The 23964-nt window shown below is 43.8% G+C and overlaps 1 protein-coding gene across 4 annotated transcripts in view; it reads right to left on the bottom strand.

Moving 5' to 3' along the window:
• Positions 1-276: 276 nt before the first annotated feature.
• Positions 277-23964, bottom strand: part of cbfa2t2 (CBFA2/RUNX1 partner transcriptional co-repressor 2) — a 35335-nt gene continuing 11647 nt past the window's right edge. For 3 of the 4 annotated variants that reach the window (XM_078248971.1, XM_078248972.1, XM_078248974.1), the window contains exons 2-11: positions 10506-10661; positions 10033-10274; positions 9854-9943; positions 7206-7390; positions 6861-7114; positions 5089-5174; positions 4571-4763; positions 3116-3184; positions 2671-2861; positions 277-2137 (exon numbers count right to left, since the gene is read on the bottom strand). In XM_078248971.1, the coding sequence (XP_078105097.1) occupies positions 1802-2137; positions 2671-2861; positions 3116-3184; positions 4571-4763; positions 5089-5174; positions 6861-7114; positions 7206-7390; positions 9854-9943; positions 10033-10274; positions 10506-10661 (1802 nt within the window). In that variant the 3' untranslated portion in view covers positions 277-1801. Of the gene's footprint in view, positions 2138-2670; positions 2862-3115; positions 3185-4570; positions 4764-5088; positions 5175-6860; positions 7115-7205; positions 7391-9853; positions 9944-10032; positions 10275-10505; positions 10662-21654; positions 22106-23964 lie in introns of those variants that run through there. The other variant, XM_078248973.1, reaches the window with a different exon arrangement.

The following is a 23964-nucleotide window of genomic DNA, read 5'->3' as shown; positions in this document are numbered from 1 at the left end:
TAATGAATATATATATATATATGTAATTATATTTAGTTTATAAATGGATATGTAGCCTTTGTAAGATTTACACTGACTATGTATTCACAATAGCAGATGATTATATCTTTTTTTAACATTGATCAAGTAAAGTTAGTTGTGAGATCTACTGACTGTGGCAGTGTATAATACGTTTTAATTAGGTCAGGCTATATTCATGGACAGGTGTTTTATTTTGTTGACCTTTACTTCATCACATATTCCTTATATGAGGTCAATCAGAGAAAACACACAATGTTGTAGTTCTATTTCTTTATTTCATACTTCATGTCAAGATATCTTTTTCATATGAAGTTATGCCTCATAACAAAAGAATGTGTTTAAAGAACGAAGAAAATCGTGGCTCACAAAATAAAGGCATTCTCTCATAATATTCTTTACAAAGTCATCTTACAACGAACGAAAAACAAGAACAATGTCTCAGTCGTAACAGCAGACTACAATAAACTTTTGACTTGAACCTAACTGCGACAAAAGAAAAAACAGAATGATCTGTGCATACAAATACAGTTTTGCTCCTGAGATTCTCCGTGGGACAGAGTCGCTGCTCTAAAACTTCACCGAGGCAATGTAAGCACCAGTGACAATTTTCTCCCTTTTGATAATTTCAAATGAAGTAAAACAGATTTAATTGTCACCCCCTATCTCTCCTTTTGTTAAAAACTGTACTTGAAAAGCTGTCCGATGCAAATATTGCAATGGTGTAAGATTTGGAGCAACATCCGATCCCGCCATACACACAAACTGGTGACGCAAACAAGTGCCAAAATGAAACCACAACCAGAATAAAGTCTTAACTTCATCTTCTGCCTTCCTTCCTTCTTCCTGCGCTTACTTGATCCAATCACCTTTCTCTCTGTTATTTGAAGATGACTGATGATCAGAAATGAAAAATAGTGACCAGAGTCATTATAAAAGTACATATGATGTGGGATTAGTGTATAATTATCTCTGATTCACAAGGACATTTACAGGCAATGACAACGACTCTCTCTTTAGTGACTAAAAACTTTGGTGATGCAGAAACGGCTTGTGATACCTGAACACTTCACTTTAATATTGCTTTGACAAAAGTTATCATATGCTGTACAATATTCACTGACGGCACAACCGTTTGACACACGCATTCACACATGAAAAACCTGACAAGAAGTTGGCGAGCAGATATTTATGTATACAGGAGGAGGAGCTGCAGAGACGACTCTTACGGTCTACTGTCAGATTTTTCCTACAGGACAAAGACAGATGCCTTATGACTGGTACTATTACACTGTTTGCATTTTCCACCACCACCTCCCTATCTTAAATCTATAGACATCAAAGTGAGAATATTGGTTTTGGGGGGGCGTTTTTTTTTTTTTTTTTATCTCCTCTGTCTTTTCTCATATGTCTCCCCTTTATAACTTCCTCCCCGCAGCCGGAGATAAACTCAGATCAATTGTCAGTTTTTTTCAGCCCCTTGCAGATCCAAGATTTGGGGTTTTTGGACGAAGACAGACACGTTTCCATCTGTTCAGGGAGATCTGTTCATCCAATAGATGCATTCGAGACGAGTCCTTCTGTTCTTCGCCAAAGCCAAAGTCCCAGTTGACATATCACTCAAACAGTCATCCATAATCTGTCCTTTTTTTTCTGCCAGAGTATGATGAAAAATCTGGTATCCTAACTTAACCCACAAATAGTTTCCTCTTGCTGCCGATTCAATTCTTCCCCAGTAAGAAAGAGGATAGGTGACACGTTCACCACTGATGTCCTTCACCTCCTAGTGTCCATTGGTCTCAGGGGCCGAGGCGGGAGTGGAAGGGGTGGAGGAGCGAGAAGCGACCAAAGCCTTCTCTCCCCCAGGACTGGAGACTGAAGAAACACTGTCGGGGGCTTTGACCCCGACCAGACTGACAGGAGACACCCCAGCTGCTGCTGCTGCTGCTGCCCTGCTTGCGGTGATGGCAGAAACTGGTTTGGGTTGAGCCTGAAGTCCTGGGCTGCAGATGAGGTGATGTCTCTCCCAGTCTTTGTGCTGGCAGAAGGAGCCGCAGTAGCGAGCAGCATTGCAGCCGCTGCACGTCTCGCTAGCTTTGCGGCCACAATTCCAGCAACACTGAGCGAGAAAGGAGAGACGACGGTAAGTTTTCACAGGAATGTAAGGAGAGGAAAGAAGTGCCTCACATGCAGATTTGTGTCCTCACATAGGTAAGCCTCTTCCAAAGCAAAAGCGGAAACCGAACATTTGCCAATTTACAAATCAGCCACATATGGAGCAACGCTGCTGTTATAAAGTTGTGTTCCTTGCCATCTGATGTATTTAAGTCCGACATTAACTCTCATTTGAGCTCTGTCTTGCTCTCCACCAGCCCTGAGGGAAATATCTAACTTTTTAGCTGCTAAATACTCCAATATGTCTTTGTCTGTCTGCTGTTGGGCAAATGGCGAACAGTGGCGTTTTAGAGCTTTTTAACTGAAAACAGAGGTCTGCATCACAACACTGATGACAGCAATGGGAGTGACCCAAAACAGTACAGGCTAATTGTAAGATAAATGTAAAAACAAATAATCATGTATGCATGCTTTTTTTAATGCAGCACTATGACTGCAGGATACTGTAGAATCTCCACCATCTATAGCTCTGCTCACCTCACTGGAATCCTCCTGCTCATTGATGACCATGATGGCATCCTCTTGAGCCTTCTTCTTCGCATCAGCCAAAGTCTTTTCCATCTTAGCCCTCTCAGAAGCAATCATTTCAAAAGCCTTCTGCTCAGCCTCTGCTACTGCCTTCTGAACCTCATCCATGGCCTGGCGCTTCACCTCATTCACCGCTTCTTCTATATATCAGGGGAGACAATTGTTCTAAGTTTAAACTCTGCACAATCGCATCAGTCAAACACAGACCACGGATCAGCAGTTTCATGTTGTGTGTTCCAAACATTTACGTCACCTATTTTCCTCTGTAATCTTGATTATTGCTTGAATAAAATGCATTATGATCACCTTTTTTATTTAACTAAATATATAAGCTTTTTTTTTTTTCAATAACACATCAAAGATTTCAATTTTCTAAATTTGTTGGTGATCTTACCAGCTTTCCTCCAGATCTCATCTGTAACGTATGCTGAGCCTGGCCGTGGAGCAAAGTCACGCTGGGAGTCTGCGGGAAAGCAGAGACAGAAGGGATTAGCACCTGCCTCGGCTTAGAAAGATATTAACATGATTAATTGTAAAAAATAGTGGCTGACTTTGTGACTGACAGCTCAATCAAGGTAACAGGTGCTTACACAGAGGCATACAGTGGTATTATCTTCATCATGTAGTCTTTTTATTTTATTCTCGATGCAAACAAGTCTGCATATCTAGGCCACACAACCAATGTAATTGTTGTTTATCAGAGTCTTGGACTGATCTGACAGCTTTAGAAAGGAATGCGTCTGGCTTGGAGAGAATTGCGGACCAACAAGCTGTGTCAACTCTCTCTCTCTCTCTCTCTCTCTCTCTCTCTCTCTCTCTCTCTCTCTCTCTCTCTCTCTCTCCTGGCTCATCTTCTCGTTCCCCATCTCTTATATCCTCCATCTCACCATTGCTTTCTCTCTTTTCCTTCATTTATATCCTCTCTCTTCAACCAGGCCTGCAGTGCATACACCCTCCCTGCCGCCATTTCCACCCCCACTACAGTTTTCCTCCGCCCGAGCCCAGGCAGGCAGGCTGGCTTCCCGGCTGGGGGCCCAGATGGTGCTCAGGCGAGTCAGCCAGCTCTGGGTCTCTGAGCCTGCAGGACGGCAGGACAGCCCTTCTGTGGCCGATATGGCCGAGGCAAGTCCTGGCACCTGTCTGTGACTATGGACCAGCAGGGGGAAGGCAAGGCTGGCACTGGGAAAGAACCGTGCCAGTACACAGCAGACTAGGGAACTAACTGTGGAGGACTCACTAACACTGTGACTTAGCTGCAGTTCTTTAAATAACCACCAGACGGTGTAAAGAGTATGAAATAGAAGAAAGGCTGTAATGGTTGGGGTTCAGACCTTCAGCATCATGGCCAGTAAGTACACCTCCGAATGTTCAGATCAACATATCATATTATAAAAAGTACACTCAGCATTTAAGTTCAGGTTTTGTAACAAATGTAAGACTTTTAATGTCTAACCTCCGGAGTGTGAATTGCCAATAGCTGTTTTTCCAGGACCTGAGACTGATGCTCATCTATGATGCTCCTTTATATTTAACATAAAAGGATCAGTCACCCAAATAAGCATCCAAATCAGTGCCCAGCATGAAAAACTTAAATCATGGAGGAAATTGTGTGAAGTTCTCAAAACTTGGGCAAACAAAACTGCATGGTAATGATTTTTTTTGTAATTTGGGTGAACTGACCCCTTATGCATAACAACAAACTGATTTCCACTGGTTTGGCTTCATCCTGGGGTTCATGAAGAAATCTTCTTTTGTGGACCACAATAGGCGCCAATCACAGACATGACAACAGAGTTATTGGTTTCTGCGGCATACCAACATAATTGAATTGAAAAATAGCAGTACCCACCCGACTCTGCAGAGTGGGGGCTGTGTGTCTTTGAGAAGGGAGCTGAGCCTGAGCCGCCTTTGCGCGGGTCCTCCTGCTCGCTCGAACGCCGTCTCCAGTAGTTGAGCTCCTCGCGATCTGACTCCTGGCATCGTCTCAGCACGCTCACTGACCTCCGTGTCTTTTCCACCATGTCCACAATGCAGTTCAGCACCTAGAGAATGAAGGACACATCTTACTGACTTGAGTGTGCTTTAAGGCTATTTATGAAATAGGTATATCTAAATCTTATCACTACTCATTAAATGTAAAAGAATTTGAGGCTAGTATGTATGGGGGGTTGCTGTTCAAATTAGTAGCAAAATATGAATTCCCCGCTTCAATGTATAATGTCCAGATGTACTAGAGATGTGTCATTGCTTTCATGCTGTGAGAAGTTAAAAACTCTTTAGTGTAGGACCCCAGTAAGACAAATTACATTTTACATTCTTTCTATATCACAAGTCATTAGCAGTAGTGGTGCCTGTCTGCAAACTTACATGGTCCAGATGCCTCCATTCATCAGCCCACTCTCTGTCTGTCAGTCTGTGGTCCACCGGCTCCTCGCGGTAGCCTCCGTTAGTGCCTGATTAAAACACACAGAAGACAGACCACAGGCCAATGTGATTAACATTCTTTTTAATGTAGCGAAGCCACAAGTGACAGTAAGTGAGTGAAAGGTTTGTGTGTGTCTGATGACAAAACAAACTCCTTGATTTTAGATACAGCGGCTTCAGTATTTCACCACAAGATATCTTGTGATGGTCATACATTAGAATTCTTTTTTTCACATAGCATAAGAGATGTGACTCTTACATCGAGAATTAAGAGTGGCTGCGATGAGGTAAAGTCAATTGGGAGCGAAAAATAAGAAACAAAAAGATGCAGAGATTGACTGGTCGGATTGTGAGCGAGAAAGGTGGGGGTGAACAAGAAAAGGAGAAGCCTGTGATGCAAAACAGACTTCCAGCACCCAGAGCCTGCACACATCTGGAAGTCAGCTGTCAACCACACACACCAAACGTCTCCCTTAGCACCTCCCCTCCTGGAGCTCACAGCATTCCAGTAGGGAGACACTCAGGCTGAGTGGAGTGGCTCCACTTCTAAACACAACCAGCCGGTCTGACACTCACTGTGGACCATTATAAAAACACACACACACACACACACACACACACACACAGTTGTTACACAACACTATGGCTTAAGCAATATCTAATTGTACATTTAACAGCAATAATACTTTTCACTCACACACACAAGCTTGTGCTCAAGCAGAGCCCCAAAACATCCTGATACATGTCCATACACAGAGACACACACTGACTACAAAGACATAGCAAACCACAATCTTTTAAAACTGAGTAACGAACGGCCAACAAGAGGCCACATGCACACTAGGCCTGCTGAAAAGAATAATGATACACACACACACACACACACACACACACACACACACACGCGCCTTCCCCTCAACCTCTTCTCTACTCCTGGTTCTCATCAGTGTTCATCAGTTCAAAGCCACAATTGTGTTTATGTGTGTGTGTGTGTGTGTGTGTGTGTCTCTGTGTGAAGTGGCGGCAGGCGGGCGGGAGGCTGTCAGACATGGGACTAAGGCCTCGTAAACACAGCACCTCTTCCATGAACATATCAAGGTGTGTTTCTGTACGTACGTGTGTGTGTGTGTGTGTGTGTGTGTGTGTGCGCGCGCGCCTGTGAGCTACTGCTGTTTCCACTGCTTGCTGACAAGCCCCAAATGGAGGGTAGATATACACCAGAGTAGATCTAACCCTCCCTGGCTGGACAGTATGGCTCTGTTTATACACACGTGGACTCCAGCGATATATACAGGGACGGCTACACAAACACACAGACCACCCGTTATCGCTGTGTGTCTGTTTTCATGCAAGCATGTTAAAATCTTAATTAATCAGCCACTTGCATTCATAATGCTGCGAAAAATCAGATTAAAGTAAAAAAATTATTCTTGAATAATCAAAGTTTACGTTATTAAATAACAGGATAGCCTGTATAGCCTATAACTATCATTTATTACTGCCACAAAATGAGGAAGAAAAATTGATAAATGACGGATGCTGTTTGTTTTTTCTAAACTGAACTTTTTTCACTACCAGCAGCCATGACTGAGATTGAGACTTAACTTCTCTTCAGGAATAAATAAAATGTCAGTAGTCATTAACTCTACATGTTAAGAAAAAAAAATTACTCCAAGAAATTTGGCCCAAAAAATAACTTAATAAGCATCACGTACCAGGGAGTCTGGGCCTGTCTTTGAGCTCGCGGATCTCCAACATGCGTTGGCTGTGCTCGCGGTGTAGGATGTGTGGTGCTGCGATGTCATCTAGGGCGTAGTGCTGCAAGGGTGGAGGGGTCGGGTGAAGCTGGGCGCTGAGGGGCAGTGGGTGGGCGGGGCTGTGTCGGGGAGCAGGGCTGATGGTGCAAATTCGTTTCGCGGCAGGCTCCATGGCTGCGGGTGGACGTTCGTGGAAACCATTCTCTTTAGCTCTGAAGGAGAGATAGCGGTGGGGGGTTTAAAAACTGTACAGAAGGATGAAGGCTGTATGTGTATCATTCCACTATGGTATTTTAATCTAACCTGTTGGGGCTGTGTCTCTTGGTAACAGCCTCCGGAGGCTCCATCAGCAGCTCAGAGGAGTCTGGCGAGGAGGCCATCGTAGTGCTCAGCAGGAGATGCTCATGCTGGGACAGGTACTGGGCCGGGGTCTGCTTGGCTGCCCGTGCACAGTGGAGTAGCTCCCTCTGCAGAAGGGGAAGGTTTGCCTGGCAAGAAGTAAATCAATTGGTGAGGTTTCATTCTAATTTGCAAGACTTTAGACTGAGACTGGGAGGAGGAACATTTAGAAATCAGCCTATATTTGAAATGATAGAGCATTCCTGTTGAAATGTCTGCCGCTCACTTATTCAGTCACATATCAGTCTACATGCTACATGCTGAAAATGGCAAGACCTGCTGGGTTCTTTTGGGGAATGATTGTAAAGATTTATAAAGAATACGTTTAACTGGGACGTTGGTATGAGCAAATTTGGTTTAACCATCTATTCAGCAAATTTAAATAGCTCACGTTACTGTATTGTGTGAACAGTTAACTTCATTTAATATTGGATGTGGCGCTCTCTTTTGCAGGGTGCAAATGTTCCACCAAAAGAAGTTCCTTCCCAAGACTATTTTGCAGAGCGTTTTTTCCTCCCATCCTAGAATGTATGTGTGGTGTTGCCAGACATTACTTCACAGCGCTGTGGAGATAGGTCTGGCAATGCGAGACTAGTCATACCTCTACCTATTCAGAAGCAGATAGAGACATAAAAAAGAGAAGCACCAGTCAGCTTGTTATTAAAGTAGTGGAGGGGAGTTCTGAAGCAAGCAGACCAGAACTGTCCTAGACAGACCACCTGCACACTGTAACAGAGCTAAAAGACACAGTGTACATATGCCTCTTGGGGACGACACCTTACTGGGAGTAAGGGGGTTTGACTCCTTGAGGTCTGGCTGTAAGGCTCATTTTGGGTCTGGGTGGTGTTCTGTGGCTGCCTCCATGGTGGCTGCGGCTTCCCTTGCTAAGCTACTGCTGAAGTTGGTCACTAAGCACAGTACTTTGGTCACACATATACTGTATTATACTGATGATACAGAGGCTTAAGAACTTAGAAACATTTCATAACAAATGATACACAGACTCCACGTCTCCCTCATTCCTTACCTTCTCTCTTTTTTTATTTATTTATCTGTGACTGTGTCCGTCCTATCTTTCCATCTCGCTTTTGTTCCATTCATTTCCCTAATTAGGAACAGACTCTGGTGTGTTTGCAATTACGCCGCTTCCTCACTCCCTCATTCTCCGTCTTCTTGAGCAACCAACTAAATAACCATATCGTTCTCATTTTGTGACTCTGCCCTCCTCCTGTAATGTAGCGCTGTCAGCCATTATCTTTCTGTAAACCTAGTGCCCCTTTCTCCTCTAATCTGACCTGTTCTGCTCTGTCTTCACCAGCTACAGCATCTCTCCCTATAGGAGTACCTTCTTCACAACGATGCTGATACCTCTGCTTTATGGTCTACTCTGTGTAACACCCCTGCCGTCTCTTTAGCCCGTCTCCCATGCTCCTTTGCCTCCCTTCTTTCCCTGGGGCCCTGGCTAACGGACACATGTGCTGTGTGTCAGTTGAGCAGAGGGCTCTCTGAGGTTCAGCGGGGCGGATGCTAGATTGGCGGCGCCATGGCAGCTGAATGCTGTTTTAACGGGACAGCAGCTCCATATGGCACACTGAAACCCATAAAAAGGGAACACTTTATAGGCATGTTTCACACTTCCAATTTCCCACTTTTCCCTCTCTCCTCCTCACCCACCTCTCTCTCTTTTCCACTTCCTCACCCGCTGACTTTGTCCCATCTGTCTATTTCTCCCCAACTCGTTCTCTTTCTTTCTTAAGACAGACTACTCAAGGAGTTGGAATTAAGTTGTGGGGACCCCACCCCCTCGTAATAAATTAGTAGAATGAGGGGAACAGAGGTTTCTTGTCTCAGGCCTCTCAGGCAGACAGATGGAGCGGCTCCAAAGGTAAGTAAGAGGTAAGTGTGGAAAAGGAGCAGATTTTGACAGCTTGAAGTTACAGCGGTACAACTGACTTGAAGATTTATGGGCTGCTTTACTGAGGGGAGCTCTTAAAATGTATACTCTTGCAGACTCCCCTGGTTACAAAGGGGCTCGAGAGGCTGTTTAACACACACATTCATCTGTTGCTTGTCAAGTCAACACACAAAACTTGATAGTTACTTTGAACTGCCGAGAAGCCATTTAATTCAATTAGAAAACCTACACAGATGCCTATTTATAGACTACTGCATTGTGTCCTGGAAACACAGTAATAAAGTGTAATTAATTAAATACTTTTCCATCATGACTCACAAGCTCTGATGTGATTGCCCATAGATTATTCAGACCATACTGAAAGAGGGTTATGTTGGTGTCAAGGACCTTCTCTTTATCACTTGTTATTCTGTTATTCTTGTTATTATTAATAACGCGGCATTAGTTGACAACCTTAGCAGAGAGAAGTGAGGGTGTTTTTCTCAGCAGGGCTACAGGCTAACCATAGCGTGTAAGGTTTAAAACTTAAACTGAGAGGGGGAAGAAAAATACGGCTGCAAAGAAAAAAGGAAGTAGTCCAACGGAATAATGCAAAGCAAATATGGGAAGATGGAGGGGAGGTTGGAGATGTGTTTACCTTGAGAAAAGGAATAACAAAGGGCCGTAAAGGGAAGTTGGTGGCCTCCTGAAGCCGTGAATGGAACTCCTCAATGGTAACTGTCGAATTCTAGGAGACAGGGATGGTGAAGTTTTAAAAACAAAGTCCTGAAGAGAAGACATACAACAGATAGATTTTCTACAATAATTATCTTTTACCACAAGGGCCAGAACCAGGCTTCGGACGCTGTCTCCAATCTCAGGAGAGATGTCGTTGCCAAACTGCTGCAGCGTGGTCAGGAAACGTTTCAGCTTACTCAGCTGGCGAGCCCCACAGGTGGCCGGCAGCTGCTGGTTGGCCAGCGATGAGGAAGAGGAAGAGGACGGTCCGTTGCTGTAACGCTGCGGTGGAGATGGCACTGCATTCAGGGTTGGTGGGGAATGATGATTCCCATTGGTCACTGGGGAGGAAAGGTGAGATCAAGAGGGGGAGAAATTAAAATAAAGTGGACGAATGCTTTCAACACGCTTATGAGATGAAGGATGCCATTTGCAAAAAACATAAGCTACAAATTTAGCTTATGAGAATTCAAACTTTTGGGTGGAAATGACAAGAGAAGTAAAGCCACAGGCTTGCTGGGGATATAATCAAAGAAACTCTGCACAACAACAAATTCAAGAATGACCCTTACATGCTGTGGTGGAAAAGGAGGCCGGGCGAGGGCCGCTGGGGTTGACAGAAGGCAGGGGTGGCATAGTGGAGCTGGCGCTGCTGGGGGCTGATCTGGAATGAGTCTTAGCATCCACAGGAGAACCGGGCATGGCAGGGCTCTTCTTCTCTCTACTGTCTGGGGGGGAGAGAGAGAGAGAGAGAGAGAGAGAGAGAGAGAGAGAGAGAGAGAGAGATCAGCTGTGGGTCAAAAAACAGAACCCTTTTAAAAATGTTGTCACATTGTATCATTTTCTCTATATTAAATGAACAGCGCACACACAAATGTACAAAAGTTTAAAAAGATAACCATTTTATTTAAAACTACAGAAAGAAATGAAGGAATTTAACTCACTAAAGCGCCCACATGAGAAATAAACAAGCAAATAAAAAGACCACTTTTGCTTTTCCTATCAGCTCAATAGTTTGAATCAATGCAAAAGCTTCTGGTCTATAGCCACAAAAGAAAACAAAAATGCACCCCCCAGCCCACTTCACTTCATACAACGCATACTGCCAAGGCATCAACCACCCTGCCTCCCCCCATCAAAGAGCCAGATGTCTAAAGTTTAGCCCCTCACTCTCAACTATTCAGATCAACAACAGAAGAAATGCTGAAGAAGCCTATTGTGTGGGAGAAGAATGCCCCCTTATTGAGCTCCCCAGCAAATGGGGGGGGGAAGAGAAAAAGAGACAGAGAGAGAAAGGGATGGGGTTATTTCACGCTTTACTAACGCGATCGGCAAAGCTTTTGAATGTTAAACGCAACTTCTCAATATGCTATTGCCGCTGAATGAGACCACCAGATAAGTGGTATGGAGAAAGTGAAATGAGGGTGTGCCGGTGGGGAGATGTGGGATCACAAGCCGTCTTTGTCTCCTGGAGATCCATGAAGGCCGGGTCTCGTCTCCATTTAGAGTGGATCAGACTTTTCTAACTGCTTCAAGAATGGACGATTAATAGACAAGCATGGTCTCATAGGTCATGGGTCAGCAGAAAGCAGCTTTTTAAATGTGGTTTCATGGTTTTAGGGCTTTGGCTTCAATGGCACCCTTTATATCTTTTTCACAGCTATGAACTCTGCATGGCCTTGAGCCACAGGGTCCCAGTTTATAAAGGCTTACGTTGGAAGGTTTAAGCTGTCAGTAGGTAACTCGTGAGAACTCAAAAGGAGAAATTACACCCATTGAATGAATAAAAAAAGGATTTTAGATTTTGTGAGTGCAAAAAATGTAAAAACATACAAAAAGCAATGCATTAAGAATTCAGAGAACAGTTAAATTACAAAAGCATGATATATATAAAAGCATGCACACATTAAAAATAGCCTTAGCCTTTTCTTCCCTTTAAAAGAGTCAATCTGCAAACTTTCTCAAATCTGTCCTATGCAACTTATCTGTCATGTCTGCAACTCGTTATACAGCGTTGACTGTTCCTCCTTTTGCAGTCCTATCTTCCTCTGTCTCTTTCCCTCTTATTCTTTTTCAGCACTGTGGCCTGCCTGCCATCGCTCCACCTGTTCACTAACATAGGGGGCAGGAAGGAGGGATCTATGCAGACATTTGGACTGTCGTACCCACCACATGCACAGCCTGCCAGTGCACCGCAGGAAGCAGCCTTCAGCACGCACACACACATCAGTTCCAAAGCTCTGCACACTCCATCCGTATGGCCAGGAAATTAGACTGACATCTCAATAACAGAATCAACGGGGCATATGTCAAGATTGCTACCATGTAAACAACTTCATATGTACACAAGGTTAGAATTTGGTCAGCTTGTGCTATACAGCATGCAGCATTCACAAGTTGACATGTTAACACATCATCAACAGTTCTCTAGTGGCAGTGAACAGTAGTTTTTCATCCAAATTGATGATCCTTGTATAAGCTTCTTGTCAGCCAATTGTGTTTGACAGGTCCACGTGATGCCATAGAACATAAACATGCACAACAAATCGTACATGTCTTATTGTGCATCCCATGTCAGTATAGAACTGAGGAATTAGGTTACAGCTGCGTCGTGCATCTTAAGACGTGGCAGGCTCTGCTGTGCCAGAGGTAATCACCAAAACATGGAGACATCAGGTGTGTGTGCATGTAGTGCTGACAGCCCATGGAGAATTGCCTCTGCTTGTCTATTAGACAGTGTGCATTTCTGGATGACTTAATCTGGCTTGCGAGCACCTGAGCTCATCGTATATAGTCACACTGTCAGGGGAGGCAGCTGTTAAACAGCAGCCACACACACACATACATACTGTACAAAGTGGTCTAATGTTAACTCCAGTGAATGTTGGCTTAGAGGAGGATGAGGGGCATTTGTCTGGCCTAAATGCCACCTGTCATCTTTGCTCTAATGGAACAAAGGCTAGGTACACAAAGCTCCTCATGACACATAAACAGGATTACATGGAAGTGCCACGATGCATAGAGGCAACCCTTTGAAGCAAAGGGGATAACACTGTGAGCTGACCAATGCATTCTGAATATAAAGCTGGGAACCAGAAGGCTTAATCGACTCTCATTTAATAATATTAATATTTTTTATAAATTCTTCTCACCGTTCCGTGCTGCTGTTCTTACTATTGCGTTCTCTCATCTCTTCTCAAACAGATGCTATACAGGGCTACATATAAAATTGTATAATCTTGTAAATTACTCGATCTTAGTTATTTGCTTTCTACAACAGTTGTAACTATAGTGTGCATCTGTGGTGATGGCTGTTGCTAGCCAGGTGTTTCTTGTTTGTTCAGCTTCAGGTGACGCTCGTCTGCATTAAAACATTCAATCGGCTTTAATTGCCTCTGCCTCTGCAGGTGATGATTTAGAATGAGGCTCAGGAAGAGACCGAGAGCGATCAGAGAGAGAGAGAGAGAGAGAGAGAGAGAGAGAGAGAGAGAGAGAGAGAGAGAAGAGGAATATTCCCACTGATACACTGCTGTGACTGAAGGCAATCCATTAAATAATGAAATTGGAAATAACGTAACAAATAAATCATGGTTTAACTCTGAAGTTAAACCATGAACTCTGTGGCAGCTGTGAGTCACAAGGAATGTGTATGCGTGTGTGTGTGTGTGTGTGTGTGTGGGTGTGTGTGTGTGCGAGGGTGTGTGGTGATGTAGGATTGTGTGTGTGTTTATCGTGCCATACTGCTATCTCTGTCCTGTCATTGTAGATGAGGTGAGAGAAGATGTAACACAGGCCTGACTAATTTATCATGCAGCAAAAAGACAATTCAGAGCATGTGCAATGCTACGACTATGCTGGCCCAGAAATTAACACCCACAGACACACACATTCATTATCAGCAATGAAAACAACATGTTAACTAAATCAGCAGAGAGTAGACCAACATTAGATTTGAAAATAAACTAGGGGGAATCATAATAACAGAACAAACCCAAGAGTAAACAGAAAGAATGGTGAGACATATAAGGAGTGGAAAAAAGTGATGAAGTGAAATACAAAAAGAAAAAATGAGGAATTGTCTTGAAGCTCAGGGCAAAACAAGGACAAGTTAACAGCTCCCTTAACACCCATGCAACTGATGGGCACTTCTCTCTCCTCCTCCTCCTGTACCATATGGATCTAATCGGCCAAAAGCTGGCCAGCTGGGACCTCCAACAGTCACCTGTGAGGGAGGGGGAGGGGGGTGCAGAAGGGACTGCTGGAGCCTTCTCCGCTAAGCCAAGGCAGCCCCTCCTCCACACACACACACACACACACACACACACACACACACACACACACACACACACACACACACACACACATTTCTGCCTTCCCTCCAAGGAGTGGAGGAGGACATGGAGGGGAGGCACGAGGCGGCTGAATGCAAGCGAGTGGACTTAAATGCCGGGGAGACAAAGGCTGCACCTGGTCCCCGTCCGTCCACGCACACCACCACAATACAGCACACATCTGTTCCTCTATCCTGTGCTCCCTCCTGACCTCCACCCACACACAAACACACACAAACACACACACACACACAGCAAAGACAAGGGTGCATGCACCTAACCCTTACACAACCACATCCACTTATAAAACAGATCATTTGACAGTGCATGGTATCTCTCAGTGTCAGGTTGTCATTATAGCATCATAGCAAAACAACAAGGACTATACAAGTATTTTAGAGGCTTTCGGTTTGTGCATGGTGTCAAATGTCTGAGAATCACTAGACACGTGTCCCCTCTGTTTATTTCAATGAACTTAATTTATACTATTGCTCTCTTGGGACTGACACCTCCTCAACTGTTGCCGTGATACAGTGCTTCATGTCTGTCTAAGTTGTCATCAGATACAATATACAAAATATTGGTTTACAATATGATGACACGCTACATATCACAAATCTATGTTTATGCGGGTCATTTAAAAAATACATCCATTGTTGCATTATTTTTAAATTAGGTTCTGTATTAAATCCCTACTGAAGTTGCCTATGTATTATCACTGTAACACTTTTACTGACCATGCAGAAGTGTTAAACAAGCACCGACTTTAATAAGAAATTACTCTGCAAATTAGAGGCGCCATAGGTGGAGATGGAGGGATGCACTTAGGGAAAGGATGGGAGGGAGGGAATAACAAGGATAAAAAATACTGGTTTCATTTGGTTTCATCAGAAAGACAAGCCTGGTTGTCAGACTCAGAGCCAGGCTGTTTTTCTTGGCTCTCATTACCACCTTCCAGCCCCATAGACTACATATTTGGACAAAACCCAATGTCAACACTCCGCTCCTCACTCTGCTAGGGAGGGGAGAGATGGGGAAGTTGCAAGGTTGACAGTAAGTGGGGTAAGCGAGAGAAAGATGTATACATGGACAGGGAGAGAAAGGAGTGACATTTGGAGGAAGAAAAATAGGGGGAAATAGAAATGTAAGGTGTAGGAAGGGACATTGTGACTTCCATGCACACATGTGAAGAGGCAGAAAAGTGTTTCTGAAGTGAACTCATCACATTTCCCTGTGACGGTGAGCGAAGCCCTCGCATGACTTTGTCACTCAGTGAAAAACTACAATAACACTGCTGCAATCCAGCATGCCACATGGTGAAAAAAGAGAACCAGGGATGGAAATGTACTTAGTGGCAGAGCGAGGGAGAAAACTAAAGAGGGGACGGCAAGGCAGACAGACGTCTTCCATAAAAAAACTAAGAATGAGCCGTAAAAGAGGCACAGTGATGTGATGCTGGAAGCAGAGGCGGGAGAGGTTTGGCAGCGGCTGCATAGCGAGAACGGACAGTGTCCACGTGTACATGAGGTCAGACCGCAGGGAGAATATACTGGATGGGATTTTAAGTTAGTGACTTTACACTCCAAAACACTACAGCCAAAGATAATGCGTCTTAAGTGTGTCATTGCTGGAGTGGGAACTTTTTCAAACCCTGTCACCATATCAGAACAGCACGTAAGAATATCTGATTCTTTCATGAAGAACTGTAACTATAACATAAACCTGTGGTGATGATAAATTATTAAATAGACTCCAATGTCCCTATGTTGAAATTAAAGGATAAAAGGAAGAAAAGTAATAGCATAGTCTATGTCCCAGAAATAAAACAAATAATAAGCAGACAAGAAGACCCACGTGTAGAATAAATGTAGAGTAAATGTAGTAAAATGTAATGTATTTGACATAGACCCACACACTCATGTGTAGCTGCATTCGTCCTCTGTCACAGGCTCCACTGTCACTGGGTCAAAGGGATGTGTGTTATCTAGAGTGGCACAAACTTTGAACACAGACGCACGCCTGCGTCACACACAGCTGAGCCACGAGGGATAGAGCTGGAAGCGGATGTGTGTCGTGTGTGTGTGTGTGTGTGTGTGTGTGTGTGTGTGTGTGTGTTGGCCCCATTTACCAGGTGTTGGGTCTGTCATCGGCTTAGTGGAGAGAGGACAGTTATCCCTAAGTAACACACATACACACACACATACACACACACACACCTGTGAAATGGCCAGCCTGAGGCACGTGTACACACACCCACACAAATAACAACTGTGACAAAACAGAGACAATTCAAATCTGTCAATCATGACATAGTACCACAAAAGCTGTGACTCTCTCACACCAGTTCCCCTTCTCCGAGGGCAAGTAGATTATCTGCCTATCTGGTTACAAGCCTTCTCACCTCTCCGTAACTAATTGGTTAGACTGCCCATCAATCATCATGAGCCTGGTGAGTCTTTAAACCCAAGACTGCAAAGTGAAAAACAATCAGCATATGGAAGCATGACTTTAAAGTATTAAAATTAAGTTGCATTGTCCGTATTTTCTTTCTTTTTTTCCCCTTTAATTATCAGGGTGAAACCAAATCATATGATGTCAGGACAGGCTTTTAAAGCCCCCCTGACACAGGGTCAATGTATATCATCATGTGTGTCTAGAGGATTAAGACTGGGTGGCTCCTATACATTAAAAACCCAGACAATCAATTTAACCTGCAGCCAGGTAAAATAATGTTTTTCCTCAGCTCCGTACTTCGGCAGACGTAGCTAACGCGGACACACGCTCTGAACTAGTAAGTTACAGTAGTCCATAAAACAAATACGAGCTCTGGACATGAGAAAACAAAGCAACCATTAAGACTGGCCTGTTTCAGACCAGGTGTCAGAGGCCTCAACAGCCAAATGGCCTGGGCTCAGGTCCAACCAGATGTTGCTCTCACCACCGGCCATGCTGAAGACATTTACACGGTCTTCTTGACCCAGACTGAGAGCGTTGGCGCAATGACTTCGAGTTTAGGTTCATTTCAACATTTTAGAAAAAATTTATTGTGAGTCAATGTGAAACACACTGAAAGTGAGTCATTGTCAGTGAGCAGATAAGCAAAGCTCAGGAAAAGCCACAAACAATTCTACTAACTGTATTGTAGTAAAACAAATACATTATCCTTTTCTCCAAGCATTGGCTATACAGCTGATCTGTCACTTTTAGGTTCAGGGGATGCAGTGAATCAAAGCTGAGCAGTAGGTAACGGTCCATAGAGTCCATAAACAGAGCTGTGTGTAAGCTTAGCCCAGCTGTATAAAAGACCAGAGCTCAACAATCACTGAGAGAGACAGATAAGTAAAACAAAGAGGCCAGCTGTGCTCAAGGAGGATGAGCGGATGTTTGTGAACGTGTGGGCAGAGACGTGTTTTAATTAGTGTTATCGTTTTGGGTGTGTATGGGTTTGAGCGCACATATGTTAAAGAACACTGTATTTGTGGTATATGTTTTGATAACATACACACTTCTTCACGATTATACGGTTGTTCCAACGTAAAATGGTCTACTACAAAGTGTTTAGTCTCAGCCAGCCAAATGAAAAGACTTTTCTTTCTTTTGTTTGTGATAATGCACTCATTTTCTTTCCACTTTCTCAGAAGGAGAAAGAGGGAAAGGAATATGGAGAAAGAGAGAAAATAATGACTATGACAGACAATTCATGGAGAGACTGCACCACCCATTTCCATGTCCACCCACACACCTAACAACTCAAGCACATTAAACATTTTTTGCTCTTGCACGTCCTCCTGAGTATCAACTCTTGCCTTTCGGGTTTTGCTTTGTAAAAATTATACTGTCTTTTCAGGAGAAGAGTAACACAAGTTTAAATGCATCCTGTTGCACAAAACGCCACTATTCCTTCCGTTTATCTGTGCCTGCTTGGTTAAACATTTTTGCTTACATAATATTTGTGATATTAACATTCAAATGGCTGAGTGTAATGTCGTAGAGTACCTACTACTGCCGAAGCACAATTTGCACCTGTTGACTGCAAGTTACATCTCACCACTCTCATTAATCCCAAATATAAAAGTGAGGCAGCCAACAAGCTCTGACAAACTGAGTGCATGCTACCAATAATTAGACAAAAGTTGAACTAGCTTGCAAGCTAAATACACAGATGTTTTTCTCGGGTATCGGTGGACACAACAATAGCTAGAAGGCTTCAACAGATATTGAAGTTATACATTTGGTAGCCAGAAAAACAATGGATGCTCATGTTGGACTGTGTGCGCTGTAGAGGATGGATGCCCGAACCGAGCCCGTCGGGACCCGGCGGTACCTGACGGGCCGGGCCAGGTTCGGACAGATATTTAGAAATCATGTTCGGTTCGGGTCGGACTCAGTCACATCAAGACGATAAGGCATTGAACATTTTAAATTTAAAAAAGCTTATTATGAAGGTGCACGCCTGTGTTAACGTGCGCTTGTTGCTCCATGTGCGCTGATGCGCTCATCTGTTGACATTTCTGAATGCCTTCCTACAGTTGCTTAATCAAAGTGGGCTTTCCACACAAACAAACGTGCATGTGTCATTAGTATGAGAAAAAAATGAGATTTTAGCTGTGTTGGGCCCGGACATATATATCTTAATTCCTGTCAGGCTCGGGGCGGGCTCGGTTACTGCTCTGTCGGACGCGGGCCGGGCTCGGACAGACAAATGCGGCCCGATCCGCACTCTAGTGCGCTAGATGAGTAACATGTTAGCAGCTGTATTTTTGTGAGATTGTTTTGGACTTATTTTGTTTACAAAAATGTTTACAGCAGCTTTCAGAGTTGACTTTAAACTTTTACATTTTCTGCACCTGTGAAGAGCCCCTCGGTACTAGATCACAGATTACAATTTTTGCATTACATTCTACTGTATGTGATGAATTATTCTTGTATTCACGCAGACAATTCATTTCAATTCAGAACTTCCGACCTAGAATTGATTCGTTTGAAGAATTCAATTGAGGTCATTTTAAAGCCTTTAAACCATGTGCTGATACTCTCTCCTCTGAGACCACAGCAGCCCAGTAAATAGAGTCCTTGACTTGGGTCACTGAGCGGGTCTCTCAGGCCAGCAAAGGGTCACTAGACCCCTGCAAGAAGCCTCTGACTCATGCACTTAGCACAAGGAGAGAGGCTCCCATACAATTTCAATGGGGTTGCAATAGAGGATTTGGGGTTTTTGGGAGAGGGCGCAGGTGGTTAGATGCTCATTGACACAGATACGCGTCTGCACAGTCATAACACACACAGAGCCATTTATTCTGTCAGTTGACGTTCCCCGTGATGAAACAATCTTTCATTGCGCTACTTGTATCGACTGAGCTGTTTCTGTTGAGTAAATGACCTAACCCTTTCATGTCCACACACACGCAAACACATAAGCGAGCACACATTCAAACACACAACCTCTCATTGAACCCCTGGGGCCAGATATCACAGTCCTCACCACTGGAACTAATAGAGCACTTCCTGCATCAAACTCTTGAAGCAGCTGCTCTGTTCTATGTGTATGTGCATGTGTGTGTTGAAAAAAAAAAGGGGGGGGGGATTCTGTGCATGAATTCTTCAGATAGTAGCATGGTGAGCAAGGGTCATGGTTTTTCTCTTTCTCCATTTATTACTACACTTTCAGAAGAAAAACTCACAGCTGGCAGGGAGGTCAAAAAGACGGAGGAAGAGTTACAAAGAGCTATAAGACAACCTTGTACTTGAGCAGACACAATATCTACAAGACACCTGGTACACACACATTCACTTCCTTAGACTACTACTACTACGTATACACATATCAAGTATGTGATCAAAAACTTCAAAGCCACATAAATCCAGGACAAAAACAGTAACTGCCTGACACGAATGAATAGATGTGAGATAAAATGTCTGACTAAAATAAACAACACATATGCTGGATCTTTGCGCAAACACACAAATGCAGATGCAGAACAGTTCCCGCTGTCAGGAGTGTGACAGTGTCCAGCAGACCAGACAGGGGTCTCCTGTTTGAGACTGTGCAGCCGACAGTAAGTCGCTCCTATCTCCCTGATGGACTGGTCTGGTCTGGCGTAACACTAGCCAGGTCTCTCTGCCTTTTCTTTATCTGCTGCTCCCTCACACACCTCATCCTCCTCCCTCTATCCACACATTTTCTCCCGCAAGGTACTGTAGATGGGTAATGTAGAAAATAGTGTACCAACATTGTAACTCAAGTTACTGATACACAATATCCATAGTGCAACAATGTGACATTTGCACTTTTGGGATCCGCATTATCCCACTGATGTCGGTGTCGTGTAACATGTAGGCACAACATGAAAGACAGACACAGCAGTTTCCCTCCTCTTCCCATATGTCCGGGATACTGTACAACAGATGCACACGTCTTCTCTACCTATTTTCTTCTGCTCTGCTTGCCATGTGGAAAAACTGATTACTATCTGAGTAAATGACAGCTGAGCGGGATAATCTCCTTTCACACACAGAGCCAATCACACTGCTGTGTTTATTTATCCGGTTGATGTAGCAGTTTCTGATGTTTACACACAAGTATTACTTATATTGGAGAAATAAAAAGTCTGTTCCCACATATCATAATCATTCCAGGTGGATTCGACTTTTCTTCTGATTGCCACAAGTTGAAGCAAATGAGGGGATTAGTTGAAAAATGAAAAAACAACTAAAGGCTCCATGTTTTAGCTGCTAAACCTGGCTATGTAGTTGCTTTGGTTCACTAAAGATGTGTTTTTCTTTTGGAAGAATCACTAAAACCTTCAAAAAAATCACTAAAGTAGCAGTTTGCCAAAGCATCCTTTTTCAAAAAATCTGCTACTGCTACAAGATGTTACCCTATTATGCCAAATACTGAAAGTTGCCAGTTAAAATGGACCGATTTAGTGGCTATATGGCGTGACAAAAACAGAAAAAGAAAAGGGAACATTTGGACTACCTCTATGCAGTTCCCCTGAGAAATTATTCCGTAAAAGCTAAACTACAGAAAATAATCATATAAAAACTTCAATAACGGGATAAAAAGAGTCTCAGAGACAATCATCAGCTTGTCCATATGGCAGCAGAAGTTTTTTGTGTGCTGGTAAAAGGAAGCAGGCAGACAAATTCATCCCTTCTACCTCAGAAGATAAGGATGAAGAGATAAGAGGAAAGGAGGAGGCACCATCTGTACAGCAGTACAGAGCAGCTCTGGGAATTAGGATGGAACAGACGCACACACGCACATAAATGCATCCTTTGCAAAAGCAACACACTTACTCGCTTACAAATAGTAATAATTATTTGCTGAAAATACACAGAAAAACACAGACACGAATTCCATGTTGAAATCCCCACTCTTCTCTCCTACCTCCACTCTAGTAGAGTCCACTCTTCAGTCCTTTGAGAAAGTCAGCTGCAGTGGCGGGGATTTGCTTTCTTATCCTTTCCTTTTTGTCTCTTTTTGTCTCTTTTTGTGACTCCACGCCTTCATATGTCAGGCATGTGTTTGCATTCCCACATATGTGAGCTCCGGTTGTGGCGAAGGCCAGAGCCAGAGACACAGATGGCACCCAGATGGAGACAGATAACCGAGTAGACCAGCACAACACTGCACTACACGCACTCTCTCTCTCTCTCACTTTCCTTGTGTGTTTTTGCTGCTGCTCTTTCTCTCATGTGAAGCTCACTCTATCTTACTATCACTTTCCTCTCAATCTGCCTCCGCTGTTGTATTTATTGTCTTTAATTCTCTTTCTCTCAATGAATTTTACGTCCTCTCTTGCACTCGCTCTCTCAAGCTCTGAGGCTCCCTCTCTCGCAATCTCTCTCTTTCGGCTCTAGCTCCTCCCCTGTTTTCCCACACACTGTCTTCTCCTCCGTTTTTGTGATGTCACAACCCCCCCCCCCTCTGTTCCAACCCCCCTACCCATTTCCCCCATGGATCCTGGCCAATCATCCACTGCTGACTGGCTCTATTCAACCTGCATTCACCGGCAATGGCCCCTGCAATTAACATAACTAATTGCTTTGGCACCTAAAGGCTAAACAAGAGGCCGTGCCAACAAAGACAAAAGTGTGTGTGCGTGCATTTGCATGTGTGTGTGTGTGTGTGAGGGAGGAGGTCCTTTGCAACCCCACTCCTCACCACCCTCCCCTTTACCCCTTCAAGAGAAGAGGGGCTCTCCCTTTAAAATGTTTTTATACTAAGTACCCCCTCCTTCCAGGCTCTTTCATTGATGCCCTCTTTTGTCTCAGATTCTTAATGCGGCGCACAGCGCTGCCTCACCAGCCAATCCATTGTGGGACACTTGAGGAGCATGAATGAGTTATTCTTCGCTCCTCTTCTACTCTCTTATCCCCTGCGCTCCATCTTCACTGAGTTAAACTTAAATCACTGTCTGATTTATACCCGGCCTTGCGCACAAGTGCTGCTCTAGACACAATGCAGGTTAAGATAATGGAGCCCGGCTGAGATTGGGCAGCCTGCATGCTTTATTCACTCCTGCCTATTATTTCCTTCACCAGTTTACTTCTGGAAAGTGCAGAGGATGATGCTCAGTTCATTCTAAGCCTGGGGTAAATAAAGCTTTAATCTGTTTTTAATTAGACAACCGACAATTGAGAGAACATGATCAACGTGTGAGAATTCACAGGCACTTGGCTGTGTAAACAAACAAGCAAATGCTGTAGGATAAATACAAACAGTTCATTAGGAGAAGGTGCTGCCCCTTTCTCTTGCCCAAATGCACAATACACACTTATGAACAGCATTAAGATGTAATCCTTTTTTGTTCTGCCCTTAAGGTAAAATCGACACTGATGTGAAATATTTCTAAGCAATCACACATAAAAACTTATTGTGGGTCGCTATATTTCAGTGGGTTGTCGAAAGCTAGATTTGGACTGAGTAATCATCCATAATAACCTCTATCTCCCCTCCTCTCTCCTTGTAGGACTGCTTTATTCAGGGTGCATCTGGTCAGCCAGCAGGCTCAGAGGCAGGGCCAGGTGGCTGTGAGAGAGGGAGGGGGTGGAAAGATGGAGAACTGAGGAAGGCCCTGCATACTGTAACCCACATGCTATTGTAGCACATAGAAGGTGGTGAGCTCCAACTGATCCCACCGATGGACAAAGGCTAACAGCAGATTTAGATTATAACCCAGGTGTAATGGCAGGCAGGTGGCTGATCAGTGAGCGCGCTTATTGGTTTGCTGTTTTCTCCACAGTAGGCTGAAAACCAAGTTAAATCATGTCTGATTTTATCCTTTCTACAAAAAAAGCTGTAGGGGAACTTACAGGAAGTATGAGGTTTCTGCACAACAGTGGCAAAAAAAAGAAAGAAATGTGATTCAATGTCGTATTCAAGAATTTTTATTCGGCCGTATGATCAACAACACTAAAACTGGCTGCAACTAACAATTTATTTTCATTATCAGTTCATGAAAATCAACTATTTATTGTAAAGTCTAAATGCTGTCACAAACAAGCAGGTGTCCGATAAGCCTTTAAAACACATTAATCTGTTACTCCAGATGAACTTCCTGGATCGTATTTCTCACCGGTACCTGAAGTAACACGCCGTCCAGCAACGTAGCCCCGTGCACTGGTTTAACGCAGGGCTGTTCGAATCTCGGCTTACCCTTGAAGGAAATGTGAGAAGCTGGTGGTCATTGTGACG

The sequence above is a fragment of the Sander vitreus genome, chromosome 4, assembly GCF_031162955.1.
Source record: "Sander vitreus isolate 19-12246 chromosome 4, sanVit1, whole genome shotgun sequence".
Lineage (NCBI taxonomy): Eukaryota > Metazoa > Chordata > Actinopteri > Perciformes > Percidae > Sander > Sander vitreus.
Note: the sequence above shows the minus strand (reverse complement) of the source record. Positions and strands in the feature narration are given on the sequence as shown.